The sequence below is a fragment of the Galleria mellonella genome, unplaced genomic scaffold (genome assembly GCF_026898425.1).
Source record: "Galleria mellonella isolate WM207_F2 unplaced genomic scaffold, CSIRO_AGI_GalMel_v1 utg83, whole genome shotgun sequence".
In the NCBI taxonomy this organism is placed as follows: domain Eukaryota; kingdom Metazoa; phylum Arthropoda; class Insecta; order Lepidoptera; family Pyralidae; genus Galleria; species Galleria mellonella.
The window spans coordinates 2,453,579-2,474,940 of record NW_026442162.1 but is presented as its reverse complement, the minus strand read 5'-3'; the positions used below and the strand labels follow the sequence as shown (position 1 = coordinate 2,474,940).

At 31.2% G+C, this 21,362-nt stretch overlaps 1 protein-coding gene across 1 annotated transcript; it reads left to right on the top strand.

The window, feature by feature from the left end:
* The first annotated feature begins 341 nt into the window (after positions 1–341).
* LOC113516707 (repetitive organellar protein-like) lies at positions 342–21,323 on the top strand. The gene is made up of 20 exons (XM_052901935.1): positions 342–763; positions 1,620–1,661; positions 2,123–2,159; positions 2,258–2,274; positions 3,787–3,821; positions 5,104–5,140; positions 5,218–5,302; positions 5,601–5,686; positions 6,674–6,793; positions 7,790–8,635; positions 8,753–8,942; positions 9,188–10,410; positions 11,559–11,687; positions 11,768–11,969; positions 14,037–16,735; positions 17,097–17,360; positions 18,132–18,279; positions 19,329–19,488; positions 20,113–20,278; positions 20,934–21,323. The coding sequence occupies exons 1-20, from the start codon at positions 416–418 to the stop codon at positions 21,081–21,083; spliced, it is 6,984 nt and encodes a 2,327-aa protein (XP_052757895.1). The 5' UTR covers positions 342–415; the 3' UTR covers positions 21,084–21,323.
* The last annotated feature ends 39 nt before the right edge of the window (positions 21,324–21,362 follow it).

Sequence of the window (21,362 nt, the reverse complement as noted above, 5' to 3'; positions counted from 1 at the left end):
ATCATTTACAATCTGCATCTAAAAACAATTATGTATATTCTGAAATCTTTGATTAAAATCTCAAAATCGCTGTAAATTTAAAAAACCGCTAGTGGACAGCATAAACGCTACAGTGTGGTCAATTACTTATTCAAAACTCTTATGAAAAAATACTGGCCAGCATGAAGTGATCACAGAAAAAAATAAATTTAAAAGTGACATTCTACAAACCGCTATTCCGTCTCGATATATGTTGACATTACAAAATATTTGATATTTTCATTATTTACATTTCTTAGTAAGTTAAAAGTAATCAGATATTTCAAATCTTGCCGTTATGCGTAAAATGGATGGCGGGGAAAAATAACTTATATATACATGTATACGCTTAGAAAAAAATTACATAACGGTAGTGAACAAGATAGTTGGTGTAAATATGTCTTTTATAACGAAGAGAGAGCGCGTTTTCAACGAATATGACCTTTTCGACTTACCAGCTAGAAACGAAGGGAAGTTGAAGGCTTACGCGTCATGTACGGACGCGAGGGCGTGGTCTCACTTCTGTTCGGACAAGAGTGAGCACTTGGTGGAAATTATAAAGAGGAATAACGACAAATGCAGAACGAAGTATGTGCCAACAGATGTGATTGTAGATACGTTGATGGTCGCCAAAAATGCTGAGATTGGCCGACTTAAACGTAGGATAGAAGAATTTGAACAAATGTTAGCAGCGTACGATCAGCTCGAACTCACGTGCGAACAGAAATGTGAAATAGCGAATGCTGTAAGTACCTAGACATTATCCTCATCATACCAGCCGTAGGCTTCATCCTAATGAAGAGTTCTGCCGTAGTTGCCACTCTTGGCAGGCAGGTTAGCAACCGGTAGGTTTTAGTGACGTTTTAAGAAGGGCGCTGCTGTTCACCCCTCGACCATTAAGTTTCTTTAGTCATCTTTTACGACACCGACGGAAAAGGAAGGGATAGTATTATAAGTACTTATACTTAATATCAAAATATAATAATAATAATAATTATTTGTGTTTTAAATACGCACACATTTTAGGCACTTAGTTATTAATAGTCAAGAGTCTCTAGAACTCGCATATTTGCATTATAGCATCATAAAGTTAGATTTATGTAAAGAAGCCTTTGACATTCGATCTTCTCTGTTTATTCGCCAGGGTCTTGTAATAATAAGTAATATTGAAATGTAGAGAAATTATTGTGTAGATCATTAACCAGAAAATTCGAAATGCTAATTATAACAAATAAACTTTTTAACTAAATTGCACATAATAGATTACATGCGTACATTTAATCGCACAATAACGGGAATAATACATACATTAATAACTAGGTAACTAATATTAAAACCTTAATGCAAAATGCTCAAATTCGAGCTACATTAGTATCTATAGATCTAGCTAGTATACTACATCTAGGGTTGAAGTCGTAACTAAAGTTACACGCAGTAATTTGACTTTACACACACTTATTCAGCTGAATTACTAAAAGTGGTAGGTTTAAATATTTCTACATTTGCTCATCATTAATTATAGTCGCTTTTTGCGACTACATACATACGTATTATTAAAAGAAGTGCAATTTTAACCTTATATATTAAATTATTATTTTCAGCACGCGGCGATAAAAGCAGCTAATAAAGAATTAGATGAGTTGGTAAGTACTGAACACGAGTTATCCTTTAAATAATAACTAAAAATTTATACATGTTTATTTTGCTATGTATTTGAGTTATGAATAGAAAATGACAGATTTTTCAAAATTGAATAGAAAAAAAAGATGTTTATAATTAGTAACAACTGTTCTAATAATTGGTTCATTACTTATTATGTTATGCAATGTCTGTGACTGCGAATACCCAGGTATTTACTTTGTAGATTCGTTTACTCTAATATTCATAAATACGTAGTATTACAAAAACTTCCCAATTTTTAACAAAATAATAAATACCATTAATCTGCAAAGTTACAAAGATTATTTGGTATTAGTTATAAGTTATTTGGAGGTTTCAATATGTCATACTAAAATACCAATTATCTAAAATAAATTTCAATATTTACAAAAAAGTGAGAATTTACAGTGATCTGTAACTAATAAACCATTTTCATCTTTTGCAGTACCTAGATTTAGATCTGTCTGGGTTCACAGAGGTAAGTTTTACAAATTGAAATATGTACTTACATACTTACATATTATTTATTATTTAAAAATATATTATTTATTAAATACTACTTTTACATTTCAGGGTATAGAGTCAGACGCTTTTGAGGTGTGTACATTTTTACTAAATTTCAACAAACTTATCATATTTATTATTTTAAAATATTACTGCATCTCACTATGTTTATTGTGTTTTAATGTTCGTTAGAGTCTGTATAAAAGTGTTCTTATTCATTCAAACAAAGATACAGGTGTAACTATTCGAACAAAGATACGGAATGTAGTTAATCTTACTTAATATAATAAAATTGTAACTAGTAGATGTCTGTACATGTCAAAATTTTAAACAAAATTGATATGGTGGTCTAAATAAGAGATAAATATTTTTTTATACAACTTAGTATTAATATTTTTTTTATTTTTTATACAACTATGGAAAACAAGCTGACGGCCCACCTGATGGAAAGTGATAACCGTCGCCATTGACATGAGCAATACTATGGACATAACAGAGTATACTATTTTGCCCATGATACCCCCATGCGTTGCCATTCCTGAGGACTCAGGTATTATTGCTCTGTATCCAGTAACTTTTAGAAACAATCATTTTTAGAAATTTTGTCTGTCTGTATGTTTCGGCATTACGCAAAAACTACTGAATATGGTTTTCATTGTTGTATTCCTGAAAATGTTACTTAAAAACTAGTTTATGTTTTATCTTAATACGCTCTCTAGAAGTATTCTATTTTATTGGTTATTTTTTTATAGTTAGTGGTACAGTATTTAGGCATCCCGACCTTGCTATTAGATACGGATGACGGTATGCCTATATTAGTGGGTGCATAGTGCGTTAATTAGTAATTGAAGGGAGATGTTTGAGGAACATGAGAATGGCGGATGTAAAGCCGATTGGTTGTCCTACTTCAAAAATCAACGTATATGAAGTAGCGACCAAAAACTTAAAGTATTAAATTATTACTCAATTTATTGTACTAGGTAAATCGATTGACCGAATCGAACAGTATGGAAGTCCAACAAGTAGATTTAGCTTGGCAAAAATATAGCACATATTTTAGCGACAATGAATTGGAACTATTCAGTGATTTTTCAGCTCCTTGTCGAGGTTTTTCTAGACTACAGCATGTGGTTCTTCTAAAAGCGGGTAAAAAGGTTTCTTCAAGGTCCGTAACACGAGCGTAATACCCCTGGAATTGCAGGCGTTCATAGGATACGGTAACCGCTTACCATCAGGTTGGTGGTATGCTTGTTTGCCACCTCAGTGACATAAAAAAATATATAAAATATACAGTAAAATAAAATCTCTGAAATTCCCTTAAAATATGTTCAATAGAGGATTAATGTTCAATTTAATAAATAATATCGCTGTATTTCGGTTTTTTTGTTCATACTCTAACATGTTATAATATCGAAATAATTTTCCTTTCAATTCTTCCAGTGAAATTAAATATTTTTTCCACAAAAAAAATTGGTAGCAAGACGACAATAAAATTCACGTCGCCCATATTAAACAACGCGTACACTGTGAAAATACTATAAAAAGCTCGATTTTTGATTTCTTATGTTACATGCTATATAACATAATTTGAATTTTTTTTTTCAGACTGGCAAATCGACGGGCGATGAGGTAATTAAAGAATTATATCTATGAATAATTTTACATTTTTGCGGAATATATTTTTTAAAGAAAAATAATAAAACAATTATAACTCTTATCTCATTATATTCTTATCTTAGTTTATTAATTACACATAAAAGATCAAGAAATTAAAAGAATTTTTAAAATTGATTAAGTTTTCTCGATCATTTTTTGAGTTTATCATATAAGAAATCAAATCTTTTCTTATTATTATATTAGCTCAAATCATAATAATTGCTATTAACTCTGTAATTATAATTCGAAGTGATTGATATTAAACACATGTGATTTACTTTTGGATTTATCATATTTGGATTAAATTCAGAATTAGGACGTAACTCCTATAAAAACTTTAGTAGTTAACCAATTATGGGTATAGTCTCCGTTACTGTTCCTTTCCCTTCCCCAACGAACACTAAATAAATCATAATACTTAATCATAATAGTCATATTATTAGAATGTATGATCTAATTTGTTTGTTTTAGTTATCCACATTCAAGGTTGTTGTGGTAAAATCACATATTTAAATAAACCTACATAAATACAAAATATTTATACACTTATTGATAATTTATACATATTTTAATAAAAGGGATGACAGGCAAAAATTTATAGTTAATTTCTAAATTAAAATATGCATCTACGTAAATAGTAGATAAGCATATTTTAGATTTAGATAGATTTAGCGGATAAAATAAAGGTTATTCACAAAATTATTTATTCTTATGGATTATTTTCATGTATAATAATTAACGACCTTTTTTATTATTAATTTCCTTACAAATGAAATCAAGTAATATCAAATAGTCTTTATTTTTCAACTCTGTAATATATAAAGCCTAGTAAGTAAAAAATCCTTATGTCAAGAAAACCACTCTTTTATAAATATATGTACTCGTATATGTTTACCTCTCTTTATCTTTCCATTTTATATTTTAATAATAATCCATAAGATTTTATTAGATCTGTTTTTTTTTTCTTAATAACATTACGTTTACTCTTCATAAAGACCTTCCTAGAACTTCAACGAGAATTTGAAAAAAATTGCCGAATTGCAAACATCTAATGATTTAATTGTATTTATATAGAATAGTTTTTATCTGTAACTTTATCCGCGTGCCCAATACATTTCTTTTTCTATCTCATATAGTACGTGTATACTAAATTTCATAGTAATTTCTTAAGCCGTTATTGCTTAAAGCGCTAAGTGGTAATAAAGCAACTAACTTATTTCACTTTTATAATTTTCTTTTGCTTCTAAGACAAATTCAAAAAATGACAAATTTGTTTCAGGGCGACAAATCTCGCGGTGACGAAGTAAGTATTTCACACTATTAGGCAGTAGAAACACTTAAACACTTGCGTTTTATAATCCAATAATAACATAATTTCAGTGGACGTTCGAGAAAGCACCAACTACAACAATGGAGAGCAAAGGAATCCAAATGGGACTAGAACATCCATGCGATGCGAGTACTTGTAAGTTAAGATTTGTTTAGTTTTTTAATACTCATAATATAACAGTTGATCACTAGACTTCTTGCAACATTAAGTTCTAATATGTTCAGTGAAATATGGACGTTAAGCATATTACATACATTATGGCAGCAATCTGACAACCCCATTAGAGATCATAGTCGTGACAATATTTATTTTCAAAACCCACAACTGCTGTTAAGACAATCTCATTACTCATTACTATGACAACTTGTTATTCTCCCGTGTGTATACAAAATTGTCCTACTCATTCGACTGTTAAAAAAATTCTTTCTTCTAGCTGTTACCGATCCGAGAATACAAGAAATGCAGGACACTATCATTAGTAAGGATGCCAAACTAAACGCTATGCAAAACACTATTGCCGTTAGTATCTATAATGCGTAAATGTTTTTTGTTACTATAAATACGTACGTACAAAGTATTATTTAATATAAGTAGGTACTTATATATATATATATATATATATATATATATATATATATATATATATATATATATATATATATATATATATATATATATATATATATATATATATATATATATATATATCTAGACGGTGTATTGTTCATTATTTTGTTATATACCTAAATTATTATTGTTGTAAATTTATCCCACACCAGCAGTTTTCCCGCTCGCCTTGTATCAATCCACACATAAACCGTTACGGACAATCTATTTCCTACTAAGGACATCCCGCGGCTTCGCCCGCATGCTGTAGGTATATGAAATATCCCACATACAAGTTAGAATATAAACTACCCATGTACCAAATTTTATTGCAACCTGTTTTATGGATTTTTGTGTGAAAGAGTAACAAGCATCATTAATAGGATACAAACAAAAAAAATTAAACACCTAAAGCGACAGACTGACTAAAAACGTAACTATTTCCGCCGGAATTCTGATAAGTCCATTAATTCCAAATAAAAAACTTATTTCAATGAACACAAATGTGACAGTATTTTTTTAATTTTTATAAATTTTGAAAGGATTTTAATGATTATTTTATTAATTTTTCATTATTTTGCCAAATTGATTTTTTTGTGAAACAAACACTGATTATGCCGGATAGCTTTACGCGCCTTAAGGGTTTGAATTACACGGCAGTATCCATCTATGAAAATGGATATTTATCAAAATCTATTAAAACGTATCTGTAATATTCATGCATCCACAAACATTAGGCATACTTCATAGTACAACAAAAATATATATCTGAGTATGCTGTTATCACTTCATACCATTACAAATATCCTGTCAGATATCATAAAATTATCCTTTATCTTTATTACGTATGTAATATTGTTAATAGTGTCTCTAATTTTTTTGTATTAATAATAATTTCAGGTCATGGAGAATGACGTTTGCGAACCCTATTGCATCTACGCACACATTTACACGGCTTTAGAAAAAATATTTGGCATACTTTGCCAAAATGACAAGTATAAACTGTACCTAAATTTGATGGTTTGTCTCTATTACCATTATAAAATTATTCATATAAGTAAAAAAAAACAGACTATTTTATAGATTATTCTTTTTTTAAACTTAAAACATTATATATAATCTTATTAGAATATATTTTTTAAAAAGACCAAGAGTAAAAGTATCTTGATAATTACGACAAAAAACGAAATAAAAAGTAGAAAATCGTAACTATTTCAAAACTGTCTAAATTTAATTAAATAGTTATTTAGTATTTATTGTTACATACCTTAAAATGAAATACTGCACCCACTATCATTCTGTTGTCCGACTGTCAGTTCGTCTGTCAAGATCCATATGCTCAGGAAAACCTGGAGATAACAGCTGAAATTAATATAAAACCTCAAGTGTGCAATTACTTATCTTAGTTTATAGCATATAGTTTGACATTTGCAAGGAAATTAATAACTATATATAGAAAAATTTTGTTGATTTAGAATCACGAAATTTGGAAACAAGTAATATCGTATAACACAATGGAAAAATCTGGAAACCGTAAATATTGTAGTTATATCTACAATTTTTTTTTATTATAATTTATACAGGCCTCTCAGTACGCGAGGCCGACTTTTTATCGCTCTGCCGATTTTTATATAATATATATCGACGATCTAAGATTTGAATAATTACATTGTTCTTTATCATGACATTATTAGCCCTAATTGGGCTTACATATAGAATAGAAAATTATTATTAACTAAATGATCTTTAAATAATTTTTATTATTCTATTATTTTTTATTACTCTTTCTTTTCTAAGTTTTCTAAGTTATCTAAATATAATAATTAGAATAAAAAATCATAGTATCTGTCTAATTTCATCCAAATCTATTCATCCGTATAACTCTGAGTATCTCACAGTACAAATATGTACCTATCTTACGCTGTCCTACGGGGATGCATCTCCTATTTTATTTATTATCTTATAGTAGTAGCAAAATTTTATTGTTATTAAGTTTACTGTTATAATATTTTACAGACAGATGGGAAAGATATCTCTTGTGTAGATATAAAGGGAAAAATACTTTTTAAACTAAAAGTGCTTGAAAAATTTTGTCTTGCACTCATAGCACCTTGTTCCCAAGAAACCAATTCTACAACTCAAGACTGTTCATGCTATCGTGCTGAAATTGCATTTGCATTAAAATCAGCGGAATCCCAACAATTGAGTCTAGACAATAAAAGAGCACACCTCGTTGCAGATATTATGGAAAATGAAGAAATGAAAGAAATACTAAGTAAAGAAAATTGTCCAGAAAAAAATGACAATGAACAAGTTGATTATTATTTTGCTATAGATGATTATAATATAAACACGGAAAACTTGAATAGGTTAAAAAACTTACAAGAAAATTACAACGATTTAATGGCATGCTATGAGAGTTTAAAACATGAAAGGAATTTCTTGCAAATGCGCTGTCAAAAGTATGAAGAACTAGAAATAGATTATGAAAATTTAAAAGCTCAGCTAAAAGAATATAATAATTTATGGAATGAAAAAGAACGTTATAGAAAACGGTCTGTAGACCTCGACTCATTAAAGGAACAATATTTAACATTATCAGATGAAACATCAAACTTAGAAACACGGCTTAGAGCAGAGAAAGAAATTAATCGTATAAAAGCTGATACAATTGAAAGACTACAAGCTGAAAATATTACTCTTGAAAAAAAATTAAATGATTCTTTAATTGCTTTTGAAAAAGAAAAAAACACTTTACAATGTAAATTAAAAGAGACAGAGTGCCAAGTAATGTGTCAAGAACAACAAATCAAGAGTTTGTCCGTTCAAGTAGATAGACTTCTTGAACAAGACCAAGAGAAGGTTGAAAGAAATATTTATGATCATTCATTTTTATATTTTACTGTCAAAATTAACAAAGTATTGAAAACTATATTTTAGTACATCGTTTATATACTTACTTATTTTAATTCATTTTAGACTCATTCTCACGAGGTCGCAACGCATTCGCTTTTATTGATGGACGAAATAGAGTCTTTAAAAGATCAAATCCGGAATCTAAAAGAAGCATTGTTTTGCAATGAAGAAGAAAAACAAAACTTACAATTAGAATTCCAAGAAAAACTAAAAACTATCAACGAACTAAGAATAGATATAGATGACTGGAAAAGTAAGTAATAAAATGTTCAACTATATTTAATTTTTGCATTATAATTTACTAGTTCTTAACTACGAATTCATCTGCGTGATGAGGATATGTTTACGAACGAAAATAAAAAATAGCTTATGTCCTTCTTAATTACAAATAATATATGTAAACCAAATTTTATGGAGATAAGTTAGCTGTTAGAGCTGAGATAACAAACAAACTTGTTTTCATATTTACAATATAAAGTAAACAGATTTTTTTTTAAGCTACGTATGAAAAAATGCTTCAACGTAATGAATATATGAAAAATGATTATGAAGATGAAATATTAAGATTAAAAGAAGAAAATGTAATGTTATCAGAAAACGTGAAACTAAAAGATACAGAAACAAATAATTTAATCAATATGATAAGCAATAAATCTGAACAGATAGAAAAACTTATGGAAGAAAATGAATATAAAAATAATAAGAATAAGGATTTGTTTAAACAACTTCATGAAATTCAAGAAATGTATGACAATCATGTACAGAAGATTGAGAATGAAAAAAAACAAGCTATCGAATCATTAACATTAGCAAAACAAGAAAGTCAAGAATTATTGGATAAAGTAAAAGATTATAATGAAATTATAAATAAAGAACATGAGATAAAAATATCACTTGAAACTCAAACTAAAGATTACAAGGAAATGCAAGACATATTATTTAACACAATTGAAGAAAACAAAAGCTTACAAAGCGATTTAAGGGAACAAAAAAGCAACAATTCTGTTTTAATTCAAGAAATCAAAAGACTACGTGAAGATAATATAGATGCTGTTAATAATATTAATGCCTTAAATAGCGAAAATAATCAATACAAGACATCATTAGAATTAACTAAAAAGAAAAGCGAACTACTAGAAACTAATTTACGTGAAACAACAAATATACTTGATAATGCAATGGAGTCGATACAATTATCTAAAAGTGAAAATCAAGATTTAAAAGATGAATTAATAAAACAGAAACAAAAATTTGCTAATATACAAAGTTCTTATGATACTCTTTTGACTGAAAAAAATATGCTTCAAAATGATTTTAATGTTAAAGTACAAGAATATAATAATATACACAATAATCTGAAAATTAAAATAGAGTTTTTAGAAAATAATCAAAAAACAGTTACAGATAATATAGCTGTATTACAAAATGAAAATGCACATACAACAGCATCATTAAATGCTCTCAAAAAAGAAAAATCGTTATTAGCCAAGAAACTAAAAGATAATGAAGAATTAAAAAACGAATTAGAGGAACTAAAAGTAGCTCTCGAAGAAATAACAAAGGATAAAGACGAATTAAATAAAGAATTACAGGAAAAAGATATACAATTAACAGAGTTAAAAAAAATAAAACAAGAAAATAATAACTTACATAAAGAAAGTCAACATTTATTAACACATAGTGAAGATTTAGAAAAATCTTTACTAAATGCAAGAAATCAGGTAAACTATAATATTATTTTTTGTTTTATATCATACGAGGGTCAAACTGAAAGTCCTTAGAAAATCAAAAACTAATTAAATTTGAAAGTTTTTATCTTTTTACCTTTATCTTTTCAAAATAGTGTCCATTCACGTCAATGCATTGCTGCATCCGACAGAACCTCTGAGAAAAGCACTTTGCCCACTTGTCCTTAGGAATCTCTTCGACAGCCTTCTGAAACGTAGCCACAGCTTCCTCGGCGTCCATAAAACGTTTTTCTCGAAGTTTTTCTTTTATTTTTCGGAATAAATAAAAATCGCAAGGTAAGAGGTCGGGGCTATAAGGCGGATGACCCAGTAGTTCTACGTCTGAGGTCGCTAAATAATCGATTGTTTGCCTGGCGGTGTGAGGAGGAAGGAGGATCCTACTTCGAGGTCGTTTCTCACGCACTTTTTCCAAAATATGTGGCAAACAATTGTTACTGTACCACTCTGCAGTAACTATTTTTCGATCCTCTACAACAATTGTCGCGTAATGACCTGTCCTTCCAAAGAGCGGGGCTACCATCTTTTTTCCCACGCTTCGACCTCCTGAGGGATCCACCGGGCACAAAGCTTCCTGACTGCCAAATGTTCATGGAGGATTTTGTGCACTTGACTCATACTAATCCCTAAGCTTGCCCGGATCTGCTGATAGGTCGCTCTTTTGTCAGTCTCTATCATACGTTGTACGACACTGATGTTATCTTCAGTCGTCGCCGTAGAAGGCTGTCCCTCACGCACATCATCGGTGAGATTAGTGCGATCACGTTTAAACTCATTAAACCAGTTGTAAACAGTGGCACGAGACGGGGCTTCATTGTGAAAGGCCAATCGTAGCCTATTATAACTTTCTTGTTGACTTAAATGACATCAAAGGTCATAAAAATCATCGTACGAAAATTTTCTCGTATTAAGTTCATGATAACATTACACAGACTATTTTCAATTTGCCGCCAAACCGTGAAACAAATGACAAACGAATAAATTATATACTCGATATTATTTGTAAAGAGTTCCATTTTCAAAATTTTTACATTTTTTTTTTATTATATTGCTTTCAAGTAGCCAGTTCTAAAAATTTTCAGTGTAGCCCTCGGACTCATTACTCATAACGATTTACATTTCAGCTAGTTGAAAAATCTATGACTCCTCAAAATTTGTACAAAACAGTTTATAAAGAAATCGAAGAAATGAAAAGAGAAAAATTATTAAATCACAACAGAATCAGAGAGCTATTAGATAAATTAGATGAATTGGTAAATATAAGATTATAAAACTAAATTTTAGGTTCACTAAAATTCTAACAGTTTTCAAATTTAACAATTTAATATTTCAGGAAAATATCATATCTACTCTTAATGAAGATATTTCAGCTCGTGATTACAAAATTTCAATTTTACAAAATCACATTAATCAATTAGAAGAGGAAATTCGACAATTACATAAAAACATAGCCGAAGCAGTTGATACAGGAGAACAGATAAGTAGCACAAGTTACGAGAAAATTGATCAGTCTCTTAAAATAATAGAAACCCATCGTAAGTAGCTATTGTATATTATATTCATATAATTCTACGATTTACTTCTAGAAATAAAACAGAACCGTCTATAGAAAAACCTTTTTTAGTAGGACAACAAAACGGATAAAACGAGTTATTAGTAGATAACTGGTGATAAAAAAATGAATAATATACAGATATTAAGAATAACCAGAGACTAATGATGAAGAATGTAGAGAGAAAAAAGAAAAGTGACATATTAAGATGTGTGTGCAATCATTTCATATGAATGTCTACATACATACTTACATATCCGTCACACCTGTCTCCCTTTTTTTTTGTCGAGGGGAAATGCTTCATGCAGACCCACATACCTCGGGGGAGATATGTGGGTACTGCCGGATTTTTACCGGCTAAAACCCCCGGTGTTCTTCGTCCACCTATTCCCGGAGCCGCGGGGAACCCGCTTAAAGTCGTTCGAGACTCCGACAGCGACGGCCGGCTCCGAAGCAGGCCCTCTCTCTTTACTAGGGCGGGAAGAGATTAAACCCGCCCTACATCAGAAGAGGGCGCGCAGGTACACGCGCGCGCCGCTCTCAGGGTCTAAGTGGTGTTGAGGAGACAGCCACCCCTGGCCCTAGCGGAGTGGGAGTGAATGGGATGGTATTAGAGTCCCGTCTCCTTCTCCGCCTTATCCTTCTGCGGCGTATCAGTGCAGTAGAAGGGTCGATCTCGCGATCGCTCTTTGCTGCTTCTTTCCTTGTCATGACAGCCTCGCAGAAGTGCAAGACTGCAGACCAAGACTTCTCGCTTATGGATCCACTAGTCGTCCTCCCAGTCTCTTTTGAGAGCTCGTTTCACCTGGCGCCTCTTAGTGATCACGTCGGCAGGAGACGGTTGCTCACCGCGATTTCTTCGCGCCGCGCGCCAGTTATACAGAAACGCACAGGACTTCGCCTTCAGGTCCCAGAGAGGGGAACCCGCCAACAGACAAACCGCTTCCGCTGAAACGGTGCGGTACCCTCTGATAGCCCGTATCGCCATGGCTCTCTGAGGGCGACGCAAGTTAGCGATGTTGTCGCAGTTGAGCGCGTCAGCCCAGATAGGAACACCATATAGGGCTATGGACTGGATCACTCGAAGATAGAGCCGGCGGCAGCTGTCGTTAGGTCCTCTCAAATTAGGGAGGAGCCGACTGAGACCATTCGCGGCTGCCATTAAGCGGGGAGCTAGGTTTCTAAAATGAGCCCGGAAACTCCAGCACCCGTCGAGAATCAAGCCCAAATAGTGGATTGTGAACTTGACAGGAATTCTCGTTCCGCCAACCATTATGTAGGACCCCTCCGGTGGGGCTTGACGCGGACTATGGAAGCATATTGCTTCTGACTTCTCCAGTACCACATTGCGACCAAGCTGTGGAATACGGCTGACAACAAGAGCCGTGGTTGCAGTGGCCCGCATTGCTGCCTCCTGATAATTCATCCCTCGGCGCGTGGCCAGTGTATTGTCGGCGTAGCACGTTAGGCTCGTACCCGATAGCAAAGCACCCCGTAGCACATAATCGAACCCGATGTTCCACAGAAGAGGGCCTAAAACCGAACCCTGTGGAACACTGCGCTCCATGGTATGTCTCATCAATTGCCCGTTGCGATCGACACAGATTACCTCCCTGCTCTCCAGGTAGGCCCCGATGATGTTATATAGATACTAGGGCACTCCATGAAATCGTAGCCTCTCCATGATGCAACTTAAGGGCAGGTTGTTAAATGCGTGAGAGATATCTAGAGATACCACAAGAAGCACTCCACCCTGGGAAACAGCTTCATCAGATAGCTTTCTTACATACACCTGTCTCCCTGTAACTGTCTGTCATATTAGATAGTTTTTTTTAGATGGATTTAATCAAAGTGTCTAATTTTTATTTAATAAAAAACTAGTTATTATGTGAACTTATAATCTTTAACCAGTATTTCTCACAAAATCAGGGTACTTTTATATCAATTAAGAAATATCTGGGCACTCACGCAGGGATTCACTCATTTATAACATAAATGCATTTTATTTGGTATTATTTTATTTTAATTAACATAATTAATTCTTTTTAAGATTCAAGAGCAACGCATAACATGAAAATGGAATTGGCTCAGTTACAAAATGAAAAATATATACTTGAAGAACAACTTTCAGCTTCGAAGTTAAAAACAGAGAATTCAATTCATGACAAAAGTAAATATTTGTCCCAAATAAGAAATCTACAGAATGAAAGAGACATTATAATTACCGATATTAAACAACTGGAACTTAAAAGTGTAGGCGACAGTGCTTTATCTCCAGATAAGTGTGACATCGAAGATGTTTTAATGTCACTAGATCGAATAAGTAAAATTTTAGACGAAAAGAGTTCTAAAAGTATTTCTTTGGAGCAAACATTACTAAAAGTTCAAACGTCATCACAATTACTCTTAAGTGAGGCAAAAGAAATTGTAGAGAAAGAAAAACAAAAAATTATAAATGAAAAAGAAGAAGCTATTCGAGACAGAATCAATATGGAACAAAAATTAGACGAATTGAAATGTCAGTTAGAAGAACAAATTTCTAGTGATAAAAAGATTATATTAGATCTGGAAGCTAAACTACTCAATCAAAAACTTATAACTGATAAAATAAATAAATCCACTCAGAATTATATATCCAAATTAGAAGAGGAAATCCAATCTCTTCAAGATTTATATCAAAATTCATTAGCGAAACTCAACGAATTACAAGAAAAAGTACAGCATTTATCTGAAGATAAAATTACGAATTTAGAAAAAATAGACAAAATTTATTCTGAATTGAAACAGAAATGTAAAGATATTTCAGAATTACAGAAAACTCTTGAAATGATAAAAAATAAACAAAATATTAGCGTTGAAATTCAGACTAGCTTGACAAATATTCAAAGAAGCATCTCTTCTGAAACAGATAGTGATTTGCAAAAGATTGATTATAATAACTCTTTGCACGCCTCAGAATTTTACAGTCGCAATATCAATACAAATAAAACATTAATTAACCATTCGGACAAAATAGATGATAATAACATTTCCAGTATTATTCTTGAAAAGAAACCATATCTTAATGAAGTACAAATATTGGCTGCCAATATTGAACCTTCATATGATTTTATTAGAAATAGTTATTTAAATTATAAAATTCAACAATTAAGTATAGGTCATCTAGAACAGTACTCATTTTCTAATGAAGAATTATCTAACCAAACTAATAATGTGAAAAATGATTATTCTCTTATGAATGAGAAAAATGTACCTAAAATATATGAATGCCCGAATTTTATTGATATTTACAATAAACAATCCTTATACACTAATAACTCATCTAAAACCTTAGATGACCAAACATATAATAATAGTCCTCAGAAATCCAACGCATTTACTGAATTAGATTTTACAACTGACAGTTTTAATACTGTTGGTAATAGTAAAAAGTATAAAAATAGTACTATTACGAATTCTTCATCAGGAAAATCCACAGATAAAGATCTATTTATTATTTACCATGATAATGGAAATAATTACGATAACTCATTTTATGACAATAAGAAAACGTGGAATAATCAGTCTCAACAAATATTGGTTGAATCTGTAACTGTTGCGCCTCAAATAATTAATAAATCTAAAATTGGTATTAACAAATATCAAAACCAGAATCCACATACAAAAGAAAAATATATATATCTTAAAGGAGAAGAAAATGATAATGATAGTGTAAAGCCAAAACTTAGAATTAATTTGCCCTTTATCGATATAGATAATCCAACTATGTCTGATAATGACAAGAAATCATTAGATTCGTACAAGGTGGCACTATATTCAACTCCAAAACAGGTAATAAGTTTAGATAGTAATGTAAATGAAAATATTAATAAGCCAACTCAAGACATTTTATCTGTACCTACTACATCCAATGAAAGTCATGATGATTCAAATTGTTCATTAGAAATATCGTTGCATAAAATTAAGGACTCGACTGATAAAAATAATAAGATGGCTAATGCATATAATCATCTGCTTTCCAAAGAATCTCACTATAAACTTTCACGAGTTGGTGCCGATGTATTATTAATTAAATCTAACATTGACAATAAGGATTCAGTGGATTATAAAAATAATTATAGCTTAAAAAATAGTCCAAGGCAATCATTAGAGAATTTTGGTCTGCAATACATATTACATAAAGTAAAGCAAGAAATTAATTCAGAACACAATATTCAAACGACATTGAAAATTATACGAAAAAGTAAAAGCGACGAAGGATTTAATCAATTAAAATCACGTGAAATAAGTGAATCTAGTCCATTAAAATTAAGTCCTCTAAAACTGTCATCTATTGAATATAAAATTACATCAAATCTGAGTACAAGCAAATCTAGTAACGGTAGCAAAACGAAGTCATTTGTAGAACGTAGTGTTATGGCTAAAGTAGGAGATTCAGAAAATTATGAAAGTAAAATACAATCTTTAACAAAAACGTTGGATAATATTGAAAAAGACTATAAGAAAAAAATTGAAGTTATTAAGATACATTATGATAGCAATATAAAGAATATAATCAATAAGCATAATCAAGGAGTAAAGAGTATACAGAATTTACATGAAGAAACTCTACAGGATATAATCACTAGACATGAGAATGAAGTAGAAAGCTTAAGAACTTTCAGTATTGAAGCTTTGCGGAAATCAGATAAGCTTGAAAAAGAAATTCAAAAGTTAAAGACGAAAATTCAAGATTCTTGTTACGATACTGTAAGTAAACATAGTTTTTTATTGCATTTTTGACCATTTTTTAAAAAGAAGAGGGTTTCTTCCAAAAGGGTATATTTAGATTTCTTTAGGGTCGCCATCGCGCACGTTACACCCCTAGTGTTGCAAGCGTTCATAGGCTACAGTGACCGTTTACCATCAGATGGGCTATGTTTGTTTGTCACCTTTGTGGTATAAAAATTTTGATTCTTCTTTTTGCCTATATTTTTTGTGTATATATTACGCTACAATTTCGTCAATTTCTTAATACATTTTATAATTTTCTTATAAATCGATAGTTTTATTTTAAAAAAGCAAAATATACTATTAATTATATTATTATTAAATATAAGTACGTTCTCAGGAGCCAATAAAAATAACGCCTCATAATAATAAGAAGCGAAGACGATCTCGAATAGATACTAAAACACTCACTAAAACTAATGTAGAGGCTTTAAATGTTAGACCGAAGTCACGATTCCACGGACCCTGCACGTGTTCACTTGATATCAACATATCAGATACCATACGGAATATATTTGATCAAGTTGATGTCGAACAAAGAAAAATGGCTGAACATTCTTATATGAAGTACATTGCTAATAAGATATTAAACAATACTATTGAGGTAAATTTCAATATATATATATATATATATATGACTTTGTACTAAATTATTTTATTATCTCTTGTCATCACTTTGTTTTAATATAATAATTTACGAATTGTTCTGATAGTTCCTAGAATGTTTTTTCTTCTTTGATATATATTATATTCATCATATTATCATATATTATATACAGCTGTTAACTATTCACTACTGAATATATAGACCTCCCCCGTTGAGGAGTTTTGACAGTAGTTGCCGCGCTTAGCAAGCGGGATCGCAACCGCAATAATAATTTTAATATTTTAAAAGAGACACTAATGCCCTTCCCTCGACCATCACCTCGCCTCTTATGACACCTACGGGAAAGGAAGGGATATATATATAATAATGAAAAACGGTTTATTATTCCCCTCAATAAAATAATACATATTTATGTATTAGTTTTCATTGTTTTGTTTTTTCTTGTGTACATAAATCGAATGTATACAAAAAAAAACAAAACAATAAACACAAAATAAGACAAGACAATAAGATAAAGGATAATAATTACAAGAAGCAAGGTAAAAAGGCGACAATGAGCGGCCTTATCACTAAATAACCTTTGCTGTAACTTTTTTTTAGATGATTTATTTCACCACATTCTCTTTTAACTTTTATGTACTATTAGACATGATAGATATACTAGTTAATTTTAATATCTTTGTGTAGTAAGAAGTTTCATAAAAACAGTTTTATTTTATTGTTGCGTTATCAAAAATGTATTTTTATTTTTATCGGCAATCACTATAGGCCTTGGACACTCAAGAGTTATCATTTTTGCATTTAAAAGTGTGTCGCACTTGGAAAATGAAATTGAATAAAGAGGAGGCCCTACAAAAGAGAATAGACTCGTTAGAAAATGAGCTGTTGAACAAACAACGCTTCGCCCAACAGCACAGTTAGTAATTCTTTTATTATTAAACATGTAATATAATGACATCAGCATAACGTATCATTATTTTATGAGTAAATTATCACTTATTTTTATTCCATCCTCACCTTACCATCGCATTTTTAAAACCTTTTTTGCTGCTAATATTTATCTTTTGAATGAAACAAAATCTGCCACTCTATTGGCCTCGTCGATAATGTCGCAATGAAATATGGAATGGTTCTGAGTTATATGCATTCATCTCTTGTACAGATTTAATCGTCGTTAATTTGGTAGTAGTCGCCACACTCTTAATTTGTTTATATGATGTCACCACCCGAAAACCTTTCTTCATTTCAGTTTTTATTCGAGACAATTTTAGATGTAACTTTTGCATGGGTAAAAAACTTAGTAAATCAAATTAACATTAAGTTTACTTAGTTTTCTTTATATCAATGTTTATAGTGACTTTGATTATATAGATAGTGTATCTATGTACAAATACTTCACTAAAAGCAAGTCAACTTTTCTATCCATGCTGCGCTAATAGGTTTACTATACTCACGTCTGAATGCCTTCAAAAACGTTTTACAATCAGCCATCAAGTCTCTTTGACATGTCCATATTTTTATATATTTTTGTTATTTGCATATACCTCATTGTTATTTACCACATTCATATGCTTTCTTTTTATAATTTATAGTTTAACAGGGTTTGCTAACTACTTTAACCATGCTGTGTGTACACCTGTCTGGGTATCAATCTAATTCATACTATTGTCTTTCTATAAATGTTTATAATGTTATTGATTGTAACCTGTTGTGTATACCTTTTTAAATAAAATAATAATAGATTATCAAATTTAAAAAATCTACTTAGTATTAGAAATTTTTAATCTAAATACTGAACTAAACACTGAATAAAAAGCGCGCTTTGTCTTGGTTTAGAAAATATATGTGTAGATTTATGTCGCCCAAATGCCAATTTAGCAGACTAAATATTGACACTTTTTTACGCTAGATGTTCTGTCTATATAAGGCTATCACACAATAAAATCACAATGTGCTTACCTAAAGTTGCAGAATTAGACCGTAAGGTCGCAGAAGAAAGACGCCAGCTACAAAAAGTGCGCGAGGCAGTTTGTCGGCCGGATATCAGTCCCGTGCAAGATGCACAAAATACGCCGCTTCCGCTACCACCGCCTCCGCTACCTACAGCTGCTGAGAAAGATCTGATGTATGTATCCCCCGTATTACTACATGGCTATATTTCATTTTGAAGGGTGGGATGTAGTAATAAAATTTCAAGAAAGAATAATACTGTAGTTAACAAGAATGCCAAGACATCAGAGACCTATCGGAAATAATAAAGACTAAATGACATAAGTAAAAACAAATATAGCAGTAGCTTTTGTCAATTCTCTCATCAGATTAACTCCATGAGAGAGTATATAAGAGATTCCTTTTTTGAGAATATTATTAAAGTAAGGGAAATAACAGAAATTCTTTTTAGTTGTTCGACAAATGCTCAGTAGTTAGACGCTTGACATACATATAAAATTTTTGTACACATAATTTTTGAAACTTAATCTTATTTGATTTTTTATTTGTAATACTTTTTACGAATATAAAAACTAAAAAGTTGGCACAAAGCGGTGCGGCACGTATGTCAAGCACCATATTCAACAAATAAACTTTTCATACATTTAGGTAAGAAAATTTTTAAATATTTTATAATATATAACTCCTACTCCTACTCCTAGTCTTCTCCTAATCTCGCAGCTATAAGTTGTAATATCAAAAGATTTGGAAACTAGAGAAAAACCATTTCGGGTGTTTTATCAAACTTTTATTCATTTAGGTGCAAATGTAACACTGCATCGTGCAGTGTAGAGCAGGCAAACAGATGCAGTAATGCCGGTACTTCAAATTTAGAAGTAATAGAGAGAAGGTCAGCTGGTGACCTCGTAAAAGGTCCCCTGAACTGTAGTCTTCGACCGAAACGTACCAAAATTGATTCGAACAGAGTAAGTTTTTTTATATAACCACAATGACAAATATAAGGTTCGTTTAATAATAAGCAAGTATCGTAGCTGATGGTCACCAGTGAAATCTTATATTTTATTAAACTAGGTTTTATATTGTGGAAGTCCATATTACTAGTAAGTGCATTACAATTATTTTGTTTAATAGTAGTGGAATTAAACAAAATAATTGTTTTCAACTAGTAAAATCTTATGAATCCGTTGTCCGGTCGCCATGTTAGAGACCTTCATGTATAACATATATATATGCCTATGAACTTATGATGTCAAAAGTCCTGTCGCTTATACTGTGCTAAAAGGCTACACCCTCATACAAGTAGTAACAATAGTGACATTTTGAAGAAACCTATAATTATTTAAGAAAATCTCATTATATTGCCACTATTTATATCGGCTTTACAGACGTTTTAAATTTGGGAATGTCCGATTAGTTTTAAAGTAAATAGTAGCGCTTATTCATAAGCGCGGTTCACGGCTACGCTACTACGACACAATATACGTTATGACTTACGATAGTTATTATTCAACATTAACAAATCTCAGTATGTTACAAGCAATCATATTCTACAGTAGCTGATTACCATCAGGCGAATCGTATCATCCATCACCAATATCATCGATTCTATATTATCAACAGGCAATTGTAACCAAACTAGATGCTGATGGACGTTGTGAAAAAAAGTTTTATAGTGATGAAATGCCAACTCGTTTAAGAAGACCTCATGCATCGCACGGCGCCGATCGGCAAACTCTACAACGGACATGCAAACGTAATACCCGGACTTGACCTTACTAGAATTTGGCATTCCAATGTATGGAAGATACATGGAGTTTACAATTGTAATCAAAATGGAACTGAATATCTTTTTTAAAATCTAGACATTTCTAGAAATTTTTGTGAACAAAATTTGAAAAATATCACAGTGTGGATGTGCTGTAAATGTTTTGTGTACTAAATTGAAGATTTTGATTTATTTTACATATATGTTTTTGGTAATTTATATCTGTATTTTATTTATACACGTTATATTGCACGATGTAAATTTTTGTTACAATAAAAACAAAA

Bases quoted from the DNA above. Each gene is read 5' to 3' on its own strand.
- LOC113516707 (XM_052901935.1), top strand. From the start codon at position 416: ATGTCTTTTATAACGAAGAGAGAGCGCGTTTTCAACGAATATGACCTT. The intron at 5,141-5,217 runs GTAAGTATTTCA...ACATAATTTCAG, and splicing joins ACAAATCTCGCGGTGACGAA to TGGACGTTCGAGAAAGCACC. The intron at 17,361-18,131 runs GTAAATTTCAAT...CAATCACTATAG, and splicing joins TATTAAACAATACTATTGAG to GCCTTGGACACTCAAGAGTT.